Source organism: Tachyglossus aculeatus, chromosome 5, assembly GCF_015852505.1.
Source record: "Tachyglossus aculeatus isolate mTacAcu1 chromosome 5, mTacAcu1.pri, whole genome shotgun sequence".
Classification (NCBI taxonomy): domain Eukaryota; kingdom Metazoa; phylum Chordata; class Mammalia; order Monotremata; family Tachyglossidae; genus Tachyglossus; species Tachyglossus aculeatus.
Window position 1 is genome coordinate 101,485,400 of NC_052070.1, and position 26,713 is coordinate 101,512,112.

The 26,713-nt window shown below is 47.7% G+C and overlaps 1 protein-coding gene across 1 annotated transcript in view; it reads right to left on the reverse strand.

Annotated features, from left to right (window-relative positions):
• FANCI (FA complementation group I) overlaps nt 1-25,203 on the reverse strand; it is a 62,544-nt gene extending 37,341 nt beyond the window's left edge. Inside the window, exons 1-11 of the mRNA XM_038746272.1 lie at nt 25,128-25,203; nt 21,386-21,488; nt 18,006-18,078; nt 14,289-14,419; nt 13,086-13,242; nt 12,894-12,951; nt 10,197-10,238; nt 5,711-5,834; nt 4,529-4,611; nt 3,773-3,899; nt 1,535-1,627 (exon numbers count right to left, since the gene is read on the reverse strand). Of these exons, the coding sequence (XP_038602200.1) occupies nt 1,535-1,627; nt 3,773-3,899; nt 4,529-4,611; nt 5,711-5,834; nt 10,197-10,238; nt 12,894-12,951; nt 13,086-13,242; nt 14,289-14,419; nt 18,006-18,078; nt 21,386-21,481 (984 nt within the window). The 5' untranslated portion in view covers nt 21,482-21,488; nt 25,128-25,203. The remainder of the gene's footprint in view (nt 1-1,534; nt 1,628-3,772; nt 3,900-4,528; nt 4,612-5,710; nt 5,835-10,196; nt 10,239-12,893; nt 12,952-13,085; nt 13,243-14,288; nt 14,420-18,005; nt 18,079-21,385; nt 21,489-25,127) is intronic.
• Between the last annotated feature and the right edge of the window lie 1,510 nt (nt 25,204-26,713).

Sequence of the window (26,713 nt, forward strand, 5' to 3'; positions counted from 1 at the left end):
CTCTGAGGGCTATGGATACTGGGTCATTACTGGTCCTGGTGGAATTCTTGCCTTTCTTTGGGAGACAAAACACCCCTCCATCACCAGCTGACGCCTTTCTAGACTGTAAGCTCATAGTGGGCAGGGAATGTGTCTATCAACTCTGTTGTACTGTACTCTCCCAAGTGCTTAGCACAATATTCGGCCCACAGTAAGTGCTCAATAAATACCATTGATGGATTGACCGACTGGAGAAGCAGCATGGCCTAGTGGAAAGAGCCCAGGCCTGGGAGTCAGAGGACCTGGGTTCTAATGTCGGCTCCGCCACTTGTCTGCTGTGTGGCCTTGAGCAAGTCACTTAAATTCTCTGTCCCTCAAGTCCTTCATCGGCAAAATCGGGATTCAATATCTACCAGTTCTCCCTCCTACTTAGACTGTAAGCCGCATGCAGGACCTGATTATCTTGTACTTACCCCAGCACTTAGTACAGTGCTGGACCCAGAGTAAGAGCTTAACAAATATAACAATTTTTGTTATTATTATTCTAACTTTCTTATCTAAGAGCATCCTCAATTTGACTCGGAAGAAATAGTTCCAATGCGGTACAAAATATCTGCCAACAGCTGGGAGTTTTCATTCCTGTTGACTGGGATTCTTTGCGGTCCTTCTGCTCTCCATCAATCAGAGGTATTTACCGAGCGCTTTCGGCGCGTGGCTCTCCTGTGAATCGACACATTAGCTTGGCAGGAGAGTTTGTGTATGCTGATGAAGCTTAGAGCTCTGCTATATAGGGCTTTCGAGAATGGAAAGGTCTAATCTGAAACGTCAGATGTGGAGTACATGGCTGTGGGTCAGACATGACTAGATGGCATTTGAAGAAGAAGGGTTCGGTGTGCAGAGCACTGCCCTAAGCATTTGGGAGAGTACACTAGAAAAGAGTTGGTAGATACGATCCCTGCCCTCCAGGAGCTCATCTCTTACCTAGAGACCCGCACGCCAACTTTTCACCTGGCCCAATCAACAGCTCCCTGCAGCAAAGTTGGGGTCGATTCAGATCATTAGTGCCGGGAGGCAGGTGAGGGTGAGGTCCGCTGGGATGAATGAATAACTGAGAGAGTAACCACTGGTGCTCTCAGAGGGCCAGGGGAAAGACGTGGCCAAGACTAGGCCCCCCGGCCACCCTCACCCTTTTTCTCTCCGGTCCTTTTACCCTCCTTCTTCCCCCTCCTGGTCTTGCCTCGGCCCTGACCGACAATTCTCTGCTCTGAAGCAGGGCAGTCATCTCTGGGCCAGAAGAAGCAACCAGTAGGGGAATACATACGCAGGTGGCCCTCTGGGATAAACCTACAATCCCCTCAAGTTACCTGGCCCATCCTGGGGGGTGAGGGTGCTGGGTCAAGCAAGCAGGATTTTTTTGTTTGTTTTTTGAGGGTTCAGGGCAGGCTTCAATACAGGTCCAACGCAAGCCTCTACTCCCGCCCCAAAGCAACTAAGTCAGCCGCGGGAGAGGTGGAGATAACTCTGGGAAGACCCTCGCGATTGTTCAGACATATACCTGCTCCTCATACTTTGGGAGTCTCGACATAGACAGAAGGAGGGCGATGCTGAAGGGGCACAAAGACTGGCTGGGTTCGCCTTGCTGCCCAGTCTAGGAAAGGCAATCCAGAAAGAAATCAGCAAAGGAAAGGTTAATAACATAGGTAGGCTCATTAAAACAGACCTTTTGGCTAATAAAATACCCTATTTGGTTCTCCCTTCCCAGTGAGCTCACATAATAATAATAACAACAACAATAATAATAATAACAAATGGCATTGGTTAAGCACTTAATTTGTGCCAGGCACTGTACTAAGTGCTGGGGTAGATACAAGATACTAGGGTTGGACACAGTCCCTTTCCCACATGGGGCTCTCAGTTTTAATCCCCATTTCACAGATGAGGGAACTGAGGCCCAGAGAAGTGAAGTAACTTGGCCAAAGTCACATAACAGACAAGTGGCAGAGCCAAAATTAGAACCCAGGTCCTGCTGACTCCCTGGCCTGTGCTCTATCCACTAGGCCACAATGCTTCTAGCACTCTCTCTATACGAGCTGATCATGATGTCCGGCTGGCAAGCTCTAAGTGTTAATGAAAACAGGTATCTCATTTACTCTAGTGACCCCAGGAGGGCGGGAAGGAGGGAGAGGGCAGGCAATCTTTTCACTTCATCAAGGGGGCCTACCCACCCAAGATACATAAGGGAGGGAACTTGGGCCTCCTAATACCCTGAATTTATAGGATTTATTTGTTCCAAAGTGGTTGCACGTCAGCTTTCTCACTTTACCCACAAAACATGAGGAAGAGCATAGCCTAGTGGAAAGAGCATGGGCTTGGGAATCAGAGGACCTAAGTTCTAATCCCAACCCCCGCCTTTCTCTGTTGTGTGACTTTCAGCCAGACACTTCACTTCCCTGGGCCTCAGTTACCTAATTTGAAAAATGGGGATTAATACTGTGAGCCGTATGTGGGAAAAGGACTGTACCCAACCTGATCATCTTTTATCTAAGAACTTAGTACAGTGCCTGGCACATAGTAAGTGCTTAACAAATACTACTAAAAATTTTTTTAAAATATGTCCATGAGGAAGGGAGGGAGGGGCAGCTATCATTATCCCCATTGCACAGATGAGGGACGGAACTGTGTCACAGAGCAGTTGTGACTCACCCAAAGTCACACAGCAGGCCAGTGGTGGAACTGGGATTAGCCACCTGGACTCCTGAACCCCCAATTCCTCTTAACTCTTTCTAGTTGGCTACTCTGACTCCTAGAATTCAGCTTTCTCATCTCCAGACTCCTAGTGCAGGGTCATTTAAAAGGCAGCTTTTAAAGTGGCCTGTTTTTTTCCTTTTATGGTATTTCACCACCAAGCCCAGCTCTTCTGTCCTTAAAGGGAAACAGTGAGGCCTAGTGGAAAGAGCCCAGGATTCTAATCCAAGCTCCACCACTTGTCAGGTAAGTTACCTTGAACAAGCCATTTAACTTCCCTGACAAAGCCCTCATTTCCTCTTTTCCCACTCCCACCTGCGTTGCCCTGACTCGCTCCCTTTATTCACCCCTGCTCCCACAGCACTTATGTACCTAGCCATAATTTATTTATATTAATGTCTGCCTCTCCCTCTAGATTGTGAGCTCATTGTGGGCAGGGAATGTGTGTGTTTTATGTTGTCCTCTCCCAAGCGCTTAGTTCAGTGCGCTGCACAAAGCACTCGATAACTATGACAGATTGAATGATTGTCTGGGCCTGTTTCCTCATCTGTAAAATCTCTCTCCTCTTAAAATGTGAGCCCCATATGGGAGGGACTGGTTCCCATCTGATCGTCTTGTATCTGGAGAAGCAGCATGGCCTAAGAGAAATGGTATGGCCTAGTGGATAGAGCAGAGGCCTAGGAGTCACAAGGACCTGGGTTCCAATCCCAGCTCCAAGACTTGTCTGCTGCGTGACCTTGGGCAAGTCCCTAAACTTCTCTGTCCCTGTTTTCTCATCTGCAAAATGGGGATTAAGACTGTGAGCCCCATGTGGGACAGGGAATATGTCCAACCCGATTAACTTGTATCTATCCCAGCACTTAGTACAGTACCTGGCACACAACAAATGCTTAACAAATACCATAATTATTATTATTACCCCAGTGCTTAGTACGGCGCTTGGCACCTAGTACACACTTAACAAACAGCATAATTATCAGCATGGTGATTTTCCCTGGGACCAAGAAGTTGGAAAGAGAGCCAGGGCTCCATCGCAGCTCTGATTTACCTTTAAGTAGCTAAGAAGCACTTTCCCTAGGTCCCGGTCCATCTTGCTAGCCAACACAATATGCAGAATAATGGTGCCTTCCACGTGGCGAAGCTCTCCTGGTGGGTCCGTGACAAGATCCAATAAGCTGCAAATTCATTGGTGGGGAGGAAAGAGCATCCTGATTCACGGATCGGGTCCGACCAGGCTTATGCCAAACGCGGAGCAGATCTTGCCATGAGCCGTCACAGCAGAAGAAAAGGATATACACGGTACCTGTCCGGCTGGTAACTGAAATTTGGGCCCAAGAGGGTGCAGAAGGCCTGCTGCCAGGACTGCCGGCCTGGACATGGCAGAATGAGTCTGGAGGGCTTATCCCCTAGCAGCCATACCTGCCATCGGCTATCCATGGGGCCTCTGTAGGCTGATCTAGAGCCAGTGGCAACTGGTAGCCATCAGAGGGCCCGGGCCACGGTAGAGTTGGAGCTGCTGTTCACTATTTTGCTATGGCCAACGGTGGCTCCATTTCAAGCCCCCAGACTGGACGGCTCTCCACGGAGGGAGGTGATTTCAGTCACCACCACTGCCATCTCTCAACCGGAAAGTGGAGAACAGGGAGGCTTTCCGTGCGCATGTGTATGTGTGCATGGGTACAGGTGCGCGTTAAGGGTTGTCTAGCTTTGTATGTACAGGAGGGAGGGGCAGGAAAAAACAGTGGACAAATGAAAAACTTTGTGGCCCACTGCTCCCTGCATGTCCCATCCATAGGCTACTCACTCAGTGTCCTCCTGGTTCTCGTGCTGCTTGTCCAGCTGGCTGAAGAAAACCAAGATTCCCTCCAGAACCTTCTTCTTACAGCCCTAGGGGGTGGGGAATTACGAGGGAAGGACAAGGTTAAGCAACTGAACTCTACGAGAGCCTGTAGCCCCGACAGATCCCCGGCACCTCAGTCTAAATGGCTCCACAAATCCCCCCATGGTGGGGCTGCTAGAGCCTCTATTGTTGCAAGAGACTCTGGGGACCTGCAGCGGGGCCTAGCGGAAAGAACACGGGACCAGGAGCCGAAGGACCTGTTCTAATCCGGGCTCTGCCAAATGTCTGCTGTGAGACCTTGGGCAAGTTACTTCACTTATCTGGGCCTCAGTTCCCTCATCCGTACAATGGGGATTATGACTGTGAGCCCCTTGTGGGACAGGGACTGCGTCCAAGCCTATTTCTTGTAGGTACTCCAACACAGTATGGTGTCTGGCACAGAGTAAGCACTTAATGAATATCACAATTACTTTCATTATTTATGGGAACACCAGATGGCAGCAACTCAGGCCCCAGGTGCTCCAAATGAGGGTCCCTTCCTCAATCGGGGAACCCTGACTCAGGGGGCATGCCACTGGATCACATCAACTGGGCCTGAGTAATCACTGGAGCACTATGTGCCAAGCACTGTACTAGACTCCAAGGTTGATAGAAAATAATCGGATGGGACACTGTCCCTGCCCAACATGGGACTTGAAGTCAAAGTAGGAGGGAGAACAGGGATGGAATCCCCATTTTACCAATGAGGAAACTGAGGTACTGGGAAGTTAAGTGACTGGCCCAGGTCACATAGTGGGAAAGTGGCAGAACCGGAATTAGAATCCAGGTCTTATGAGTCCCAGGCTCAGAACTCTTTCCACTAGGCCACCCTGGGACTGAAACAGCTCCCTGTCCCTTGGTCAATTTCCAGGGTGTATATCCTAACTCATCATCATCATCAATGGTATGTACTGAGTGGCAGAGCACTATATATACTAAGTGTTTGGGAAAAGACAATACAACAGAGTTGGCAGACACACTCCCTGCCCACAACAAGCTTCTAGTCTCGGGGGAGGAGGGTCACGAATACAAATAGATCATTTAGAATAAAATAGATAATAAAATAGGATAAAATAAAAGAAAATAGCCTGACTAGCGGGTGGCTACCTTGGAGCAGAGGAGCAGAAGCTGGTAGACGAGCGGAGGAATTTCCTGCAGGTCCAACTTGTAGAACAAGCTGAGAATCTTTCCCACCACAAGCTCCAGCTCTTCCGAACTTAAAAGGATGTCCCTGGAAACCACAGGTCAGATTGAGCCACTCCATTCTTAACCGTCATTAAATCCTCCCCTGTGTTCACAGAGGGCCTACTTGGGGTGGAGCCCCTGTACTAGCAGCTGAGAGGGTAATCACATGAGAAGTCCGGCAAGGCCCATGTCCCCGAGAAGTTTACCATTCAAACAACCGGGTCCAGTGCTCATTCATTCATTCAGTCATATTTTTTGAGTGCTTACACTGTGCAGAGCACTGTCCTAAGTGCTTGGAAAGTACAATTCAGCAACAAAGAGGGACAATCCCTGCCCACAACGGGCTCACAGTCTAGAAGAGGAGAGACAGACATCAAAACAAATAAACAGGCATCAATAGCATCAATATAAATAAACAGAATTATAGATATATATACACATTAAAACAAGTACACAGGTATTAATTATAGGTAAATAGAATTACAGATATGCACATATCTACACAAGTGCTGTGGGGTGCGGGGGTGAGCAAAGGGAGCAAGTCAGGGTGATGGGGAGGGGGAGCTGAAGAAAAAAAGGGGGGCTTAGTCTGGGAAGAACTCCAGGAGGAGGTGAGCCTTCAGTAGGACTTTGAAGTGGGGGAGTGTGACTGGCAGATCTGAGGAGGGAGGGCATTCCAGGCCAGAGTTAGTAGGTGGCTAGGGGGTCAACAGCAGGACAGATGAGAACGAGGCAAAGTGAGAAGGTTAGCACCAGAAGAGCAGAGAGTGCGGGCTGGAATGTAGAAGGAGGAGAGAAGGAGTTGAGATAGGAGGAGACCAGGTGATGCTGTGAAGGTGAGACCAGCAGGTTTTGGTGACAGATTGGATGTGTGGGGTAAATGACAGAGTGGAGTCAAGGAGAACACCATGGCTTGTGAAACAGGAAGGTCAGGGAGAGGACAGGGTTTGGGAGAGAAGATAAGGAGCTCAGTCTTGGGCATGGTGAGTTTTAGGTGGCGGGCGGACATCCAGGTGGAGATGTCCTGAAGGCAGGAAGAAATGTGAGCCTGGAGGGATGGAGAGAGAACAGGGGAGGACATACAGATTTGGGTATCATCTGTATAGAGATAATAGTTAAAGCCGTGGGAGCGAATGAGTTCACCAAGGGAGTGAGTGTAGAGAGGGAATAGAAGAGGACCAAGAACTGAATCTTGAGGAACACTTACAGTAAGGGGATGGGAGGGGGAGGAGGAGCCCGCGAAGAAGACTGAGAATGAACGGCCAGAGAGATAAGAGAAGAACGGAGTCCGTGAAGCCAAGGTTGGATAACGTGTTGAGGAGAAAGGGATGGTCGACAGTGTCAAAGGCAGCTGAGAGTTCAAGGAGGATTAGGATGGAGGAGGAGCCGTTGGATTTGGCAAGAAGGAGGTTATCGGTGACTTTTGAGAGGGCGGTTTCAGTGGAATAGAGGGGACAGAAGCCAGATCCGAGGGGGTCCAGGAGAGAGTTGAAGGAGAGGAATTCAAGGCAGAGAGTGTAGATGACTCGGTCTAGGAGTTTGGAAAGGAAGGGTAGGAGGGAGATGGGAGGATAACTGGAGGGGGCACTGGGGTCAAGGAAGTGTTTTTTTAGGATGGGGGAGATGTGGGCATGTTTGAAGGCAGAGGGGAAGAAGATGTTGGAGAGTGAGAGGTTGAAGATACAAGTTGAGGAGGGAAGGGGGAAGAGTTTTTATAAGGTGGGAGAGAATGGGGTCTGAAGCACATGTGGAGGGGGTGGCACTTGAGAGGAAGGATGGGAAAGTAGAGGAGGGGGTCATGGAGGAAGGGGAAGGGTGATTTTGGGGAGCTCAGATCTGATGGTGTTAATTTTCCTATGAAGTAGGTGGCCAGATCTTTCGGGGTGAGGGATGGGAGAGGGGGAGGAACAAGGGGCCTGTGGAGCTAGTTAAATGTCTGGAACAGCTGACGAGGGTGATGGGCATGGGTGTCAATAAGGGAAAAGAAATAGTTTTGCCGGGCAGAGTTGAGGGCAGAGTTAAGTCAAGAAAGGACAAATTTAAAGTGGTTGGCCTGGGGTTTGGATTTTTGCAAGCAGCATTCAGCAGCTCGAGCATAAGCATGAAGGAGGAGGATGGTGGAGGGGATCCAGGGCTGTGGGTTAGTGGTGCGAGAGTGACAAAGGGATAGGGGAACAAGTGAATTGAGTTGAGTAGAGAGAGTGGAGTCGAGAGCAACTATTTGGTCTTCAAATGTGGGTAGGGAGGCCAGGTGGGGTGTGATGCGCTGAAAGGGATGGATAGGGTCAAGAGAGCAGAGGACTCTTTGGGGGAGTAATACAGATTTATGGGGAGGAGGAGTGTGAGAGAGGAGGAAAGTGAGGAGGCTGTGGTGAGAGAAAGGGATTTCAGAGTTGGTGAGGGTGGAGATTGCTCTCCGAGTGCACCAGCAGCCTCAGGAGCTCGGATTAGCCGGGGCCCCCAGTCAAGGCGGCAACCATTCTCGCCCCCCCACCCACCCCCGGCCGGGGGCCCTCTGGTGGGTCGGTTAATCATCTCTCGAGGTCTCAGGTACTGAAACAGGACCTGATTCATGCCTATCAGGGCATTTGCTGTGTGCAGAGCACTGTCCTAGGCCCCCGGAGACACATGACAGAGGTAAAGCATGCAGCCCCTGCTCTCGAGGAGCTTCGATCAAATGGGGGGCACAAACAGATGGAGAGCTTCCAAAATGCATTAAGGGAAAGTGGCAGAGCAGAGATGCCAATGATAAAAACCCAAAGGAGCAAGTAAATAACCAAAGGAATACATCAGTGAGAGGGTTAAGGGGTGGCTGGAGTGGCCAAGAGGATTAATTACGGAAGGCCACTGGGAGGTGGTATTTCAGGAGGGATCTGAAGGTGGGGAAGGAATTTTAATGCTAGGACTCAGACTCTCTTCCCTAACCCTTCCAACCAGGAAATAACCAATTTCTAGTGTACGCTTATTAGATCTGGGTCCTCAGGGAAATGACCCCCTCGGCCCCCCACACCAGCCCCACCATTGTAAGGTCAGGGATTTCATTCATTCAGTCGTATTTATTGAGCGCTTACTAGGAGCAAAGCATTGTTCTAAAAACTTGGGAGAGTACAGTTTAACAACAGATACATTCCTGCTCAATCGAGCTCATAGTGCTCACAGAGGGGGAGACAAACATTAATATAATAAATAGATAAACAAATAAATAAACAAATTACAGATATATACATTTACTCATGTCTGCCTGGCTCAGGACCCAAAGAGCTCGGCTAGACAGAAAACAGAAATAAGTGCAAGAGTGCACTTTTTGTCAGCAATCCCGAAGGGAACTGCACTCCCTTCGGAGTCGAATTGACGTGACAGTGCTTTGCACGCAATAAGGGCTAAATCAATACAACTCACTGAATGAATGAATGAACAGGGGATTTGGATTTCTTGGTTTTTTGGTAAATTTAAAGAGGCTTCTGAAGGATTTTCTTTAGGGGGAAGACTCCGCAGAGAGTCACTGCCTCTGGGAGACCCTGGTCACTGCTGATGAACTGTCCAGGTTAGGACGGCCTGAAGCTACAGAGCACAGAGATGGTCTCTTCTCTGAGGCACCAAGCATGGAGCGGCATCTGAGAGTTCCTGAGCCATCGGACCTCCGAAGTCACGGTATTCCCAATGATTCCGGTGGCCTCTGGGAATTCCCAGTGGCCTCAATTCTGATCGATCAGTGATATAATAATAATAATAATGATGGCATTTGTTAAGCGCTTACTATGTGCAAAGCACTGTTCTAAGCACTGGGGGAGATACAAAGTGATCAGGTTGTCCCATGTGAGGCTCACAGTCTTAATCCCCATTTTACAGATGAGGTAACCGTGGCTCAGAGAAGTTAAGTGACTTGTCCAAAGTCACACAGCAGACATGTTACCATCTTATAACCTCCCTAGCATTTAGAACAGTGCTTTGCACATAGTAAGAGCTTAATAAATGCCATCATTATTATACAAGGTGATCAGGTTGTCCCATATGGGGCTTTACACTCTTAATCCCCATTTTACAGATGAGGTAACTGAGGCACAGAGAAGTTAAGTGACTTGCCCAACGTCACACAGCTGACAGGTGGTGGAGCTGGGATTTGAACCCATGAGCTCTGACTCCCAAGCCCGGCCTCTTTCCACTGAGCCACGCTGCTTCTATGAAGCGTTCAGTATATCTACTGAACACTACTACCATTTTACAATGATATTCACTGAATATGTGAATAATCACACCGAGGGAAAATACACTTGAGTCTTTGGTAGCTAAGAAATAGCCCAAGGAGATGCCAGGTCAGGGTGGTGAAAAGGGAGGCAGAGGCTACCACTGGGCATTTGTGAATTGAGCAGGCGTGGGTAAGAAAGGAAGAAGAAAATAGAGAATTTACCTGAACATTGATGTGAGGCGGCTTACATGCTTTAGGTCCCATCTGAGCAAACAAAATCACAAAGAACAGAAACATTTCCACATATATATTTTTTTCACTGTAATGATAATTATTAATAAAGTGTGTATAGCATTTACATAATAATATTAATTGAGGCTTTTAGGTGCTTACTATGTAAATAGGAACATGTCTGCTAATTCTGTTATATTGTACTCTCCCACATACTTAGCCCAGTGCACATAAAAAGTGCTCAATAAATATCACTGATTGATTGAAATATGCCAAACACTGTACTAAGCTCTGGGTAGATACAAGATAATCAGGTCCTACATGGGGCTCAGTCTAAACAGGAGGAAGAATAGGTATTAACTCCCCATTTTACAGATGAGGGAACTGAGGCTTAGAACTTAAGTGATGTGCCCAAGGTCACACAGCAGTTATGTGGTGAAGTCTGGGTGGGCAGGGACTCTCTGTTTATTGTATATTGTACTCTCCCCAGCGCCCAGTTCAGTGCTCTGCAGACAGTAAGCGTTAAATAAATATGATTGAATGAATGGTTAGAACCCCAGGCCCATGCTCTTTCCTCCAGTTGTATTTATTGAGCGCTTTCTGTGTACAAAGCATTGTCGCCTCAAGAGTCCAATTCCCTTTGGGATTCCTGACTAATCCTCATCTGCAAAATGGGGATTAAGACTGTGAGCCCCATGTGAGTCTTAATCCCCATTTAACAGATGAGGTAACTGAGGCCCAGAGAAGCGAAGTGACTCATCCAAGGTCTCACAGCAGGTAAGTGGCGGAGCCGGGATTAGAACCCATGTCTGCTGACTCCTAGGCCTGTGCTCTATCCACTAAGCCCCACTGCTTCCCAATACAATTCTGTTCTACTGTGGTCTCCCAAGCTATTAGTGCAGCACTTGACACAAGGTAAGAGCTCAATAAATACCACTGATGATGACAGGTCTAATCGTGATGTGGCTAGAGTAGTTGTCTGGGTGGAGAGAAAGTTGTGGATCCAGAAGAAGCTGAGTGGTAATGGGCAGCAGAATGAATGTGAACATGGAAAGACAGTAAGGAAGTGAGGATGGCCTCCAAAGTTGCGGGCTTCCATTTCGGGGATGTTGGTAGTGCCAATGGAAGAAATGGGAGTTAGGAGGATTGATTTAGGAGGGAAGATGAGAAGTTCGGCTGCAGAAGTGAGGGGTTGGAGATGCTTTAGGGACAAGAGCAAATGTGGGATTATAGAGCAGGTGAGTGGGGCAGGACTCAGAGTAGATTTGGTAGTCATTCTCCACAGTACTCATGTGCATATCTAAGTAACTTATTTATATTAATGCCTGTCTCCCCCTCTACACTGGAAACTCCTTGTGGGCGGGGAATGTGTCCACCAACTCTGTCGAATTGGACTATCCCAAAGCTCTGCACATGGTAAGTGCTCAATAAATACCATTGGTTAACCGACTGATTGAGTCAATCGATGGTAGCTGAGGGAATGAATTCTCTTGGAGAGTGAGTAAAGAGTAGGGGACCCCAAACAGACCTTTGTGGGACAGCCACAGTTAAGGAACAGGGGGAGAAGAAGAGCTAGTGAATGAAACTGGGAAGGAAAGATCATTCAGTCAGTCAGACAATCGTATTTATTGAGCGCTTACTGTATGTAGAGCACTGTACTAAGAGCTTGGGAAAGTACAATATAACAATACAGAGAGGCAGGAGGAGAACCAGGTGATTACAGTGCCAGGAAAACCAGTTTCAAACGCATGAGCTACATCCTTCAGGCTAGTAAACCCCCTCTATCACCCTTTCCTACAGAGACAAAAATGTTTAATAGTGGGCTGTCAAGTATCAAGAACACAGCCTCTGGGGTGACTCCTGTTGTGAAATGGGAATGGGTTTGTTTGGGGTAGGTACAATACTAATAGTAGTTATTAAGTGCTTACTGTGTGCAGAGTACTGTAGTAAGATCTGGAAGAGAATGCAAAGGTGGGAACTTGTCCCCTCTTCTAGACTGTGAGCCTGTTGTGGGCAGGGATTGTCTGTCTCTGTTGCTGAATTGTACTTTCCAGGTGCTTAGTACAGTGCTCTGCACACAGTTAATGCTCAATGAATATGACTGAATGAATGAACTGCACACAGTACTGTTCTCTCAGGGATCAGTCAATCAATCAATGACATTTATTTATCTTTAATGGTATTTAATGATAATAATAACAATAATGGTATTTCTTAAGTGCATACTATGTGCCAGGCACTATACTAAGCGCTGCAGTAGACACAAGATAATCAGGTTGGACAGAGTCCCTGTCCCACATGGGGCTCACAGTCTCACTCCCCATTTTATAGATGAGGTAACTGAGGCGCTGAGAAGTGAATAGACTTGCCCAAGGTCACCCAGCAGTTAAATGGCAGAATCAGGATTAGAACACAGGTCCGCCTGACTCTCAGGCCCATGTTCTAATCCCTAGGCCACACGCTTACTATGTGCAGAGCACATGCAACACAACAGAATTAGCAGACATGATGAAACGATAATCCAACACAGACAAATCCGCAAAATAAAAACAAAATCAGTGGGACGCTGGGGCTAGAGGCGCAGAATTTCAGGCTCCTCTTGGCTCAGAATCCAAGGCACAACCGAAGCCACAGCCACCAACCACTACAGCTTTGAAGGCATTTGATAGGATGATGAGACGGACTCACCTGCCAGAACAGAGGGTGTTTATCACCTGCTTCTTACATTCTTCCCCATTCAGCTCACCTACGAATGCAAAATTCAAAGTGAACATGTTAAGAGATCGAGAGGGAGAGAGGGAGAGGAAGAGGGAGGGGGAGAGACAGCGCGAGCGCACAGGCTCAAGAGAAAGATGCACACTGGATTTGGGAGAAAATTACCTTTTTTGTCATCCTGGTTTCCTTTCATCGAAGCAAGGGTGTTAAGGATAAGGGGGAATAATTCCAGAGATTTCCCATTTATCAAACTGCCTTCTCGGATGGTGTCTACAAACTTATTGGTTATCTGAACCAGTGAGGAAGCAGGGAAGTTGTGAACCTGAGGAACCACAGGACAGAGATCACGTCATATTGTCGATCATGGCGGCCCAAAGGCAATTTGGCATTTCTTCCGCAGATAGCACTTTTCCCCAGACTTACAGGTTAGGGAAAAGCCTTGAATCATTCTTAAATGGTCATTCCTGCTTTGTTCGCAAATGAGGAGTGGCACTGTCCCTAGGAGTCAGGCCTCCCCAGCCCCATGCCTGCACCCACCACCTTTACTGGCCTTCTCAATTGGGCATCCCTGAAAGGACACAAAAAGTAATCAACTAATTGTTCCTCATGCTGAAGAGCGGCATGGCCTACTGGAAAAAGCCCAGGCCTCGGAGTCAGAGGGCTTGAGTTGTAATTCTGGCTCCGCCACATGCCTACTGTGTGGCTTTGGGCAAGTCGCTTCACTTCTCGTGCCTCGGCTGCCTCATCTGTAAAATGGGGATTCAATCCCTGTTCCTCAGTTATCTCATCTGTAAAATGGTGACTGAGGCTGTGAGCTTCACATGGGACAGGGACTGTGTCCAACTCGATTTGCTTGTATCCACCCCAGCGTGGTACAGTGCCTGGCACATAGTAAGCGTTTAATAAATACCGTAATAATAATTAATAATTACTTAGATTGTGAGCCCTGTGTGGGACAGGGACTGTGACTGCCCTGATGATCTTGTATCTTCCCCAGAGCTTCAAATGCTGCTTGATACATAGTAAGCGCTTGACAAATACCACAATTATTATTATCATTTTGGGATATACCTGGGTCAGACAGCACAAGCCATATTGAATCAATTAATCAATGGTATTTATTGAGTACTTATGTGCAGAACACTGTACTAAATGGTTGGGAGAGTCCAGTGCAACAGAATTAGCAGATACATCCCCTGCCCATAACGAGCTTACAGTCTGGAGGGGAAGACAGACATTAACACGAATAAACTAGTAATTTATAATATATAATTTAAAGAATGTCCAGAAAGATTCCAAAACACCCATCCTCTTTTCAAACCATAATCCCAGGAGAGACTTTGCTTGGAAGGCTTTGGGGGACCCTACCTCGACCATCAGTAACCCCATGATCTCCGATCCCACATCCTTGGTCAGGTCCCCCGACTCCACTAACTGAAGACAGTACTCATAGATGTCGATTCTGCGAAGTACTCCAGCCTCTTGACAGCATGGGGATCCTTGTTGTTTCAGAAAAAGCAGAGCAGAAACAAGAAAAATAGTGGCTGGCACAGAGTAAGCGCTTAAACCATACCTAAACCTAAACCCCAAAAAACACTACTAATGTAGAACAAAGGGATTTGGGGAAATTTAGCAAGCCACAAGTTCATAAGATTGGTGGGGGGAGACAGAGATGGGGAGAAACTACTCAAATTTTCCACCCATCCCTCCCAGCTGTAGATTTGACTACATCGCTCCTCAGGTCACAGCATCTTTAAAGAATGCTTGAGTTGGTTGCTCCTAAACAAATTTTGTGGCTACCATCCCCTCCACTCCACTGAATCCACCCTCTAAAAGGCCACCAATGACCTCCTTCTTGCCAAATTCAATGGCCCCTACTCTATCCTAATCCTTCTCGACCTCTCAGCTGCCTTTGACACTGTCGACCATCCCCATCTCCTCAACATGTTATCCAACCTTGGTTTCCCGGACTCCGTCCTCTCCTGGTTTTCCTCTTATCTCTCTGGCCATTCATTCTCAGTCTCCTTCACGGGCTCCTCCTCCCCCTCCCATCCACTAACTGTAGGGGTTCCTCAAGGGTCATTTCTGGGTCCCCTTCTATACTCTCTTTACACTCACTCCCTTGATAAACTCATTTGCTCCCACAGCTTCAACGATCATCTCTACGCCAACGATACCCAAATCTACATCTCCTTCCCTGTTCTCTCTCCCTCCCTCCAGGCTCGCATTTCCACCTGCCTTCAGGACATCTCCACCTGGATGTCCTCCCTCCACCTGGATGTCCTCCCGCCACCTAAAACTTAACATGTCCAAGACTGAGATCCTTATCTTCCCTCCCAAAACCTGTCCTCTCCCTGATCTTCCCATCTCACAAGCCCGCAACCTTGGTGTCATCCCTGACTCCGGTCTCTCATTCACCCCATACATCCAATCCGTCACCAAAACCTGCCAGTATCACCTACACAACATCACCAAGATCCACCCTTTCCTCTCCAACCAAACCGCTACCTTGTAAGTACAATCACTCATCCTATCACAACTGGATTACTGCATCAGCCTCCTTTCTGATCTCCCAACCTCCTGTCTCTCTCCACTTCAGTCTAAACTTCACTCTGCTGCCAGGATTATCTTTCTACAGAAACACTCTGGGCATGTCACCCCGTCCTCAAAAACCTCCAGTGGTTGCCTCTCAACCTCCATATCAACCAAAAACTCCTCACCATTGGCTTCAAAGCTCTCCATCACCTTGCCCCATCTTACCTCACCTCCCTTCTCTCCCACATCCCAGCCAGCATACCCCGCTCCTCTAGTGCTAAACTTCTCACTGTGCCTCGTTCTCACCCATCCCACCGTTGATCCCTGTTCCATGTCCTACCTCTGGCCTGGAATGCCTTCCCTCCTCAAATCCGCCAAACTAGCACATTTCCCTCCCTTCAAAGCCCTATTGAAAGCTAACCTCCTCCAGGAGGCCTTCTCAGACTAAGCCCCATTTTTCCTCTGCTCCCCCTCCCCTCCACATCACCTCAACTCACTTTCTTCGCTCTACACCCTGTTCCACAGCACTTTTGTATATATGTGCATATCTATAATTCTATTTATTTATAATTAATACCTGTGTACTTGTTTTAATGTGCATATATCTATAATTCTACTTATTTACACTGATGCCTGTTTATTGTTTTTTTGTCTGTCTCCCCCATCTAGACTGTGAGCCACTATGGGCAGGAACTGTATCTCTCTGTTGCTGAATTGTACTTTCCAAGTGCTTACTACAGTGCTCTGCACGCAGTAAGCGCTCAATAAATCCAACTGAATGAATGAGAGGCAAATATTATTATTCCAATTTTACATGCAAGGAACTGAGGCAAAGAGAGGTTAAGTGATTTTGCACAAATTCACAGAGAAGGCAAAGAGCAGAGATCATCATCTTCATCATATTTATTGAACAGCTACTGTGTATGAAACACTTTAGTTGGCTTATTGGAAAGAACCTGGGCCTGGGAATCAGAGAACCTGGGTTCTAATCCCAACTCTGCTACTTGCCTGCTGTGTGACCTTAGGCAAGTCACTAACTTCCCTGTGCCTCAGTTTCCTCCTCTGTAAAATGGTGATTAAAGTACCTGCTCCACCTTCTAGATAAAGTGAGAAACAGGGTGGCCTAGTGGACAGAGCACAGGCCTGGGAATCAGAAGGACCTGGGTTCCAATCCCAGCTTCACCAGTTATCTGCAGTGTGACCCTTAGGTAAGTCACTTAACTTCTCTGGGCCTCAGTTACCTCATCTGTAAAAGGGGGATTAAGACGATGAGCCCGATGTGAAACAGGGACTGTGCCTAACCTGATCAACCTGTATGTACCCCAATGCTTAGTTCGGTGCCTGGCATTAACAAATACAATTTAAAAACAAATACAAACCCAAAACTCTGAGCCCCATGTGGGATAGGGACTTTGCCTGTTCTTATCATTTTCTACCAACCCCAGGGCTTGTCACATAGTAAGCACTTAATAAATAAATCAATCAATCGCATTTATTGAGCGCTTACTGTGTGCAGAGCACTGTATTAAGTGCTTGGGAAGTACAAGTTGGCAACATAAAGAGACAGTTCCTACCCAACAGTGGGCTCACAGTCTAAATATCACTATTATCATTATTACTGTTGCTATGGTTACTAAGCACTTGGAAGAGTATAATGAAGCTGTTGCCCTCCGAGCACTCACAACCTAATGGAAGGGACAGACAAAAATTATTCACAAATGATTGGGAGCAAGAAGGCGATCACTGGAACAACAGAAGAGAGTACAATTTTTCAGTAAGAAAAGAGCTATGTAGAATAATTTTGGCAATTGTTAATGGCTTACTATGTGCCAAGCATTGTACTAAGAGCTGGGATAGATACAAGATAATCAGGTCAGACATGATCCCTGTGCCACTTAGGGCACACAGTCCTAAGAGGGAGGGAGAATAAGGGTTTCAGATATAATTTACCAAACCAGGAAATTGTGGACTGAGTGAACGTGGAATTGTCATTCACCAAATCACACAACACCAGGTGAGGGGCTCCCACTGAAGTATGAAGGTGGTAGGGTCCAAGCTAACCACAGGAAACATGAGGAGCAGTGTGGCCTAGTAGAAACAGCTCGGGCCTGGGAGTCAAAGGCCTTGGGTTCTAATCCTGGTTCTGCTACTTGCCTGCTGTGTGCCTTTGAGTAAGTCATTTCACTTCTCTGGGCCTCAGCCTCATCCAGTGCTTAAATACCAAAATTATTACTATTATAAAATGGGAATTCAATCCCTGTTCTCCCTCCTACTTTGACTGTGAGCCCCATGTGGGGCGACCCCAGCTGCTCAGAACAGTAATCTTCACCTACTAAGCACTTAACAAGTACTATCATCATTCTAATCACCATCAGGCTCAGGTTCACTTCGCTGACTGTACAGAGGGTCGTGAGCTGACTAAGCCTGCACCCTAGAGGGGAGGAAAGGGGCAGGGAATATAGGTTTAGCCCACCCAAACTCGTACAGGAAATGGAAGCCTCTAATCCTCCTCTTTCCCCTCCCAAGCTTTTCAAGAAGTGGGGCTGTTACCTTTGAAGACGGCTTTGAGGTGGGTTCCAATCTGCTTTCCTTTTATGGCCTGCTTCCGGAGAAACTCACCTAACTGAAGTTGGTAGGAAAAGGTGGTAAATTATGGATATTATTAAGCTCTCAAACCTTTACTAAGCAATTTTCCCCAACAGATTCAGGGGATCGGGCCCGGATCCCTGTCAGAAAAGACCAAGATTACCAGATGAGGTGAGCTTTCTTTTAACAGGATGGTGGAGTAAACTGGAAGGCTACGTTGTCCAAATCAACTAATCCATAATCCCAGTCTATGGATTGGCAAAACGCTCTCGGTCCTGGATATTTCAGAGAAGAGAAACAGAACTGGAGAGGAGGACTCTCAGTCCCACTCAGGCTTGCGGAGACAGCCCTGGACGTGGCCTAGATCCTCCCCCTCTAGATTGGAAGCTCACTGTGGGCAGGGCATGCGTTGCATCGGACTGTCCCAAGTGCTTATCACAGCACTCTGCACATAATAAGAGCTCAAGAAATACCATTGATGATGACGAAGGCAGTCCTGTAGATGAATGAAGTCAATCAGTAGTATTTACTGAGCTCCTTCTGTGTACAAAGCACCATACTAAGTGCTTGCAAGACTTGGTAGGCGTAATCCCTGTATGCAATCATAATATAATCAAGACACAAAGCTCCTCTCTCTAGACTGTAAGTTCCTTGCAGGCAGGGAACATATCTACAAACTGTTGACTCTCCCAAGTGCTTAATACAGTGCTCTGCACACAGTTAGTGCTCAATAATTGACTGATTGACCGAACTATAGATCAAAATCTCACTAGCTTTAGGCTAGACAATTACTTATACTTCAAGTATACGGTTCTTTCATTCCTTCAGTCGTATTTACTGACCACTTACTGTGTGCAGAGCACTGTACTAATCACTTGGAAAGTACAATACAGCAACAAAGAGAGACAATCCCTGCCCACATGGGGCTTAGAGTCTAGAAGGGGGAGACAGACAACAAAACAAGTAAACAGACATCAATATAGAGTTGCAGATACATAAATTTACACATAGGTACTATGGGGGCGGTGGGAGAGCAAAGAGAGCGAGTCCAGGTGACACGGAAGTGGGGGGGAGCTGAGGAAAAGGGGGCTTAGTCTGGGAAGGCCTCCTGGAGGAGGTGGGCCTTCAGTAGGGCTTTGAAGGGGAGAAGAGTGATTGTTTGGAGGATTTGGGGAGGGAAGGCATCCCAGGCCAGAGATAGGACATTGGCCAGGGGTCAGTGGCGAGACAGGTGAGATCGAGGCACAGGGAGAAGGTTAGCACCAAAGAAGCAGAATGTGCAGGCTGGGCTGTAGAAGGAGAGAAGGGAGGTGAGGTAGGAGGGGGTGAGGTGATAGAGAGCTTTGATGCCAATCGTGAGGAGTTTTTGTTTGATCTCAGGTTGACAGGCAATGCCTGGAGGTTTTTGAGGAGTGGGGGGTGACATGCCCTGAGTGTTTCTGTAGAAAGATAATCCGGGTAGTGAAGTATGAGCTGAAGTGGGGAGAGGTAGGAGGTTGGGGGTCAGAAAGGAGGCTCATGCAGTAATCCAGTCGGGATAGGATAAGTGATTGTATTAATGTGGTAGCAGTTTAGATGGAGAGGAAAGGGCGGATCTTGGCAGTGTTGTGAAGGTGAGACCGGCAGGCTTTGCTAACAGATTGGATATATGGGGTGAAGGAGAGAGCAGCGTCAAGGATGACACCAAGGTTACAGGCTTGTGAGATGGGAAGGACGGTTGTGCTGTCTACAGTGATGGGAAAGTTTGGGAGAGGACAGTGTTCGGGAGGGAAGATGAGAAGTTCTGTCTTGGACTTGTTGAGTTTGAGGTGGTGGGAGGACATTCAAGTACAGATGTCCTGGAGGCAGTAGGAGATGCGAGCCTGGGGGGAGGAAGAGAGAACAGGGGAGGAGATAAAGATTTGGGTGTCATCCACATAGAGATGATAGTTGAAGCCTGTTGAAGCCATGGGTGTGAATGAGTTCTCCAAGGGAGTGAGGGTAGACGGTTCTGAACAGGAAAAGCAACATGGCCTAATGGAGAACACAGGCCTGGAAGCCAGAAGGACCTGGGTACTAATCCTGGCTCCTTCACCTGTCTGCTGCGTGACCTTGGGCAAGTCACTTAGCTTCTCGGTGCTTCAGTTGCCTCAGTTGTCTGTAAAATGTGGATTAAGAGCCTTAGGCAGAAAAATTTTTTATCTGCCCTTGTGTTTAGAACAGTGCTTGACACATAGTAAGTGCTTAAATACCATAAAAACAAAAACAAAAAAACACAGGATGGTTATGGGTCATAGAACCAATTTCAACCATCTAGGGGCTCCTCCTGGAAGCTCTCCTTGGGCCAAACATCAATTCTTGCAGATTTCTTACCAAGAAGTAAGTGCTTAACAAATACCATCATCATCATTTCTCCAATACAACTTTATCAGTCAATCATTTGTAGTCAATCAACGGCATTTACTGAGTACTTACTGTGTGTACAGCACTGTACTAAGTGCTTGAGAGAGTACAATGCAACAGAGTTGATAGACACATTCCTTACCAGTTAATAAATGAGAGCACTGTACTAAGCGTTTGGGGAGTACAACATATAATTTAGTTGGTAGACATATTCTCTGCTTACAAGAGCTTATGGTCTAGAGGGGGAGACTGTATATAAATAAATATTATATTAATGAATAGACATAAACATAAATATAATTAAGGATATGTACACAAGAGCTGAGGAGTTGAGGGAAGGGTGAATAAAAGAAGCAGCGAACTCTGTGGAAAGAGCACAGGCTTGGGAGTCAGAGGTCATGGGTTCTAATCCCAGCTCCGCCACTTGTCAGCTGTATGACTTTGGGCAAGTCATTTAACTTCTCTGTGCCTCAATTACCTCATCTGCAAAATGAGGATAAACACTGTGACACACACACCCCCACCCCGTGGGACAACCTGATTACCTTGTATTCCCCCCAGCCCCAGCACTTAGAACAGTGCTTGGCACATAGTACGTGCTTAACAAATAGCATGATTAATATTAAAAGGTGCAAATCCAAATGCTAGGGTGATGCAGAAGGGAGAGGGAGTAGGGGAAATGAGGGTTTAGAGTCAGGGAAGGCCTCTTGGAGGAGATATGATTTTAATAAAGCTTTGATGGTGGGAAAGCAAGCACATTTTATATATCAGGCTGCTTTTCCTCCTGAGCCTCAATAACCACTTCTCCCCAAAGATTATTTTACTCATGCTCTTGTCCTTGCCCTGGGGTTCATTTCAGTCATTCTTAATCAATTGCTTGTATCTCCAGTGACATTTGGGTATTTGCTAAGTACTTTAGTAAGACTTTCTCCAAAATTAGGTAACTTAGAAAATGGACTCACCTGGTTTTCTTTCAAGCTTTCCAGAAATTCCTGCAGTTTCTCGATTGATTTTTCTGCTGACAGAGTTAAGATTTTCTGGTCCATGGTAGTTTGCATCAGTGGGCTGCACGGAAAGTAAACTGGGTCAGTCAGAGAAGGACCCAGAATGAAAGAGCCAGGCAGGCCAGTTCCTTACCCACTCAAAACAGCAGTGTGGCCTAGTGGAAAGAACATGGGTCTGGGAGTTGGAGGCCCTGTGTTCTAATCCTGACTCTGCCACTCGTCTGCTGTGTGACCTTGGACAAGTCACTTAACTTCTCTCTGCCTGAGGTACCTCATTTGTAAAATGGGGATTAAGACTGAGAGCCCTGTGTGGGGCAGGGAATGTGTTCAACTTGTTTATCTTGTATTTACCCTAGGTACAGTGCCTGGCACACAGTAAAGGCTCAACAATCACCATTAAAAAAACAAAACCTACAAATGGTTGCTTAGGATTCCTTTCACCTTTTCAGGACTTTCTATTCCATTAGAAGGGTCTGTGTGACTCCTGGTATTACCAAAGAGAATTACCAGGCAGTCAAACCATAGAAATGACCTCTTGGTATCTGTAACACACACTATAAGCCCCATCACCACTTGGTCAACCTCATGTCCCACCCGGCCCAGGATTCCGTCTCCAACAGTGGCGACAGGATGCTGGGGGGAGCCGGGGAGGGCCGACCTCAGATGGTAAGTCCTGGGGCACATTCTGGTGGGGGCAGGCACAGCATGGCCCAGGGAGCAGTGGGCATGGGGAGCAGTGGGCATGAGGAGCAGAGGTCACAGGGGTCACAGGAAGCAGCAGGCATGGGGAGCAGAGGGCACAGAGGTCACAGGAAGCAGTGGGCACGGGGAGCAGAGGGCACAGGGAACAGTGGGAATGGGGAGCAGTGGTCAACGGGTCACAGGAAGCAGCAGGCATGGGGAGCAGTGGGCACAGGGAACTGTGGGCATAGGGAGGAGTGAGCATGAGGAGCAGAGGTCATGGGGTCACAGGAAGCAGTGGAAGCAGGGGGCAGCGGGCACAGGGAGCAGCAGCTGTTCCGGACATTTAACTCCCTCCTCAGGCCCCTGTTCCTCCCCCTCCCCCATCCCTCACCCCCAACTATCTGACCACCTACTTCATTAGGAAAATTAACACCATCAGATCTGAGCTTCCCAAAGTCACCCCTCCCCCTTCTCCATCCTCCCCCCCATCTCGACCCTCTCCTCTACTCTCCAATCCTTCCCAGCAGTATCTTCGGAAGGAGATCTCCTCCCTACTCTCAAGTGCCACCCCCTCCACCTGTGCTTCGGACCCAATTCCCTCTCATCTTATAAAAACTCTCACCCCTTCCCTCCTTCACTACCATCTTCAACTGTTCACTCTCCAATGGCTTCTTCCCCACTGCCTTCAAACATGTCCACGTCTCCCCCATCCTAAAAAATCCTTCCTTGACAGCTCCCTCCAGTTATCGCCCCATCTCCCTCCTACCCTTCCTTTCTGAGCTCCTAGAGAGAGTCGTCTACACTCACTGCCTAAAATTCCTCTCCTCCAACTCTCTTCCGAACCCCCTCCAATCTGGCTTCCGTCCCCTCCACTCCACTCCAACTGCCTTCTCAAAGATCACCAATCACCTCCTTCTTGCCAAATCCAATGGCTCCTACTCCATCCTAATCCTCCTCGACCTCTCAGCTGCCTTTGACACTGCTGACCAGCCCCTTCTCAACATGTTATCCAACCTTGGTTTCACGGACTCTGTCCTCTCCTGGTTCTCCTCTTATCTCTGTGGACGTTCATTCTCAGTCTCCTTCGCGGGCTTCCCCTCCCATCCCCTTACTGTAGGGGTTCCTCAAGGGTCAGTTCTTGGTCCCCTTCTGTTCTCCATCTAGACTCACTCCCTTGGTGAACTCATTCGCTCTCACAGCTTCAACTATCATCTCTACGCGGATGAAACCCAAATCTATATCTCCTCCCCTGTTGTCTCGCCCTCCCTCCGGGCTCACATCTCCTCCTGCCTTAGGGACATCTCCAACAGGATGTCCTCCTCCCACCTACAACTCAACATGTCCAAGATTGAGCTCCTTATCTTCCCTCCCAAACACTGTCCTCTCCCTGACTTTCCCCCCACTCTGGACGGCACTACTATTCTTCCCATCTCACAAGCCTGCAACCTTGGTGTCATCCTTGACTCCGCTCTTTGATTCACCCCACACATCCAATCTGTCACCAAAACATTTCCAGTCTCACCTTCACAACATAACCAAGATCCACCCTTTCCTCTCCATCCGCTACCACTTTAGTACAAACACTCATCTTATCCCGACTGGATTACTACATCAGCCTCCTTTCTGACCTCCTATTGTCCTGTCAGTCTATACTTCACTCTGCTGCCAGGATTATCTTTCTACAGAAACGCTCTGGGCATGTCACCGCGCCGCCCCCCCCCCCCCTCAAAATCTCCAGTACCTGCCTATCAACCTTTGTATCAGTCAAAAACTCCTCACTCACAGCTTCAAAGCTCTCCTTCACCTTGTCCCCTCCTACCTCACCTCCCTTCTCTCCTTTTACAGCCCAGCCTGCACCCTCTGCTCCTCTGCCGCCACTAACCTCCTCACTGTGCCTCATTCTCGCCTGTCCCGCCGTCAGCCCCCGGCCCATGTCCTACCTCTGGCCCGGAATGTCCTCCCTCCTCACATCTGCCAAACTAGTTCTCTTCCCCCCCTTCAAAACCCCACTGAGAGCTCACCTCCTCTAAGAAGCCTTCCCAGACTGAGTCCCCCTTTTCCTCAGCTCCTCCTCCCCTCCCCATCACCCCATTCCCTCCACTCTACCCCCTTCCCTGCCCCATAGCACTTGTATACGCATGTACATATTTATTATTCTATTTATTTTATTAATGATGCATATATAATTCTATTTATTTATATTGACGTTAATGATGCCTGTCTACATGTTTTGTCTGTCTCCCCCTACTAGCCTTTGAGCCTGTTGTTGGGTAGGGATTGTCTCTGTTGCTGAATTGTACTTTTCAAGAGCTTAGTATGGTGCTGTGCACACAGTAAGCACTCAATAAATTCATTCATTATTATTATTATTATTCATTCATTCATTCAATCGTATTTATTGAGGGCTTACTGTGTGCAAACCACTGTACAAACCGCTTAGAAAAATAAATACGATTGAATGAATGAACTTGGGCCACTTCTCTGTCTCAGTTCCCTCATCTGTAAAATGGGGATTGAGACGGTTTGTCCCACACAGGACAGGGACTCTGTCCAACTTGATTTGCTATCTACCCCAGCGCTTAGAACAGTGGCTCCGCCACTTGTCTGCTGTGTGACTTTGGGCAAGTCACTTCACTTCTCTGGGCCTCAGTTACCTCATCTGTAAAATGGGCATTTAGACATGTGGGACAACCTGATTACCTCGTATCTACCCCAGCGCTTAGACCGGTGCTTGGCACAGAGTAAGCGCTGAACAAATACCATCATTACTATTATTATTAAGCGCCTAACAAATACCACAAGATGATCATTATTAAGCTCACTGATGAGGGACAGCTTTAAAAGTTGATTTCCTTTACCTCCCTCAGAAAGAAAACGAATCTCAAAGCGCATCTCTCCGAATAAATTAGGGCCCGCGGGAAAACCACTCCACCTTCAAAAACCAAGAAGCTTTAAAACGAACAAGTTTTGAGCCCGAATGCTTCGTTTTTGGCCCGGCAGGCTAGGCGCCCCTCACCTCTGCTCCGCCTCCACGCCGCTCCACCCCGAATTTCCCGCGCTGCTCGGATCACGTCACTTCCGTTACCCTCACGGCACGCCCCACCCCCCTCTTTGACGTCACTTCCGTTACCCCCGGCAACACCTCCCGCCTCCGGGCACCCACCCCGCCCCTCATTACGTCATTCATTCATTCGTTCGTTCTGGCATTCATCCATTCTGTCATTCATTCATCCATTCATTCGCTCATTTTGTCATTCATTCATTCTGTCATTCATTCATCCACCCATTCATTCGTTCATTCTGTCAATCAATCAATCAATCAATCGTATTTATTGAGCGCTTACTATGTGCAGAGCACTGTACTAAGCGCTTGGGAAGTACAAATTGGCATCACATAGAGACAGTCCCTACCCGATAGTGGGCTACTGTAATTCCTTCATTCATTCTGTCATTCTGTCCTCCACCTCTCCACACATCCACCAAACTAGCTCTCTTCCTCCCTTCAAAGCCCTCCTGAGAGCTCACCTCCTCCAGGAGGCCTTCCCAAACTGAGCCCCCTTTTTCCTCTCCCTCCCACACCCCGGCACCCTACCTCCTTCGCTTCCCCACATCACTTGCATATATTTATACATATTTATTACTCTATTTATTTTACTAGTACATATTTACTACTCTATTTTATTAATGATGTGAATATAGTTCACTTCACGCTATGCTATACTTCACGCTGCTACCCGGATCATCTTTGTGCAGAAACGCTCTGGGCATGATACTCCCCTCCTCAAAAATCTCCAGTGGCTTCCAGTCAACCTACACATCAAGGAAAAATTCCTCACCCTCGGCTTCAAGGCTCTCCATCACCTCGCCCCCTCCTACCGCACCTCCCTTCTCTCCTTCTACAGCCCAGCCCGCCCCCTCCACTCCTCTGCAACTAACCTCCTCACTGTGCCTCGTGCTCGACTATCCCGCCATCGACCCCAGGCCCACGTTCTCCCCCTGGCCTGGAATGCCCTCCCTCCACACATCCACCAAGCTAGCTCTCTTCCTCCCTTCAAAGCCCTACTGAGAGCTCACCTCCTCCAGGAGGCCTTCCCAGACTGAACCCCCTTTATCCTCTCCTCCTCCCCATCCCCCCGCCCTACTCTACTCCCCACAGCACCTGTATATATGTTTGTACAGATTTATTACTCTATTTATTTTAGTTGTGCATATTTACTATTCTATTTATTTTGTTAATGATGTTCATCTAGCTTTATTTTTGTTTATTCTGGTGACTTGACACCTGTCCACATGTTTTGTTTTGTTGTCTGTCTCCCCCGTCTAGACTGTGAGCCCGTTGTTGGGTAGGGACCGTTTCTATATGTTGCCAAGTTGTACTTCCCAAGCGCTTAGTACAGTGCTCTGCACACAGTAAGTGCTCAATAAATACGATTGAATGAATGAATGAATGAATATAGCTATAATTCTATATATTCCGACAGTTTTGACACCTGTCTGCATGGTTTGTTTTGTTGTCTGTCTTCCCCCTTCTAGACTGTGAGCCCGTTTCTGGGTAGGGACCGTCTCTATATGTTGCCAACTTGTACTTCCCAAGCGGTTAGT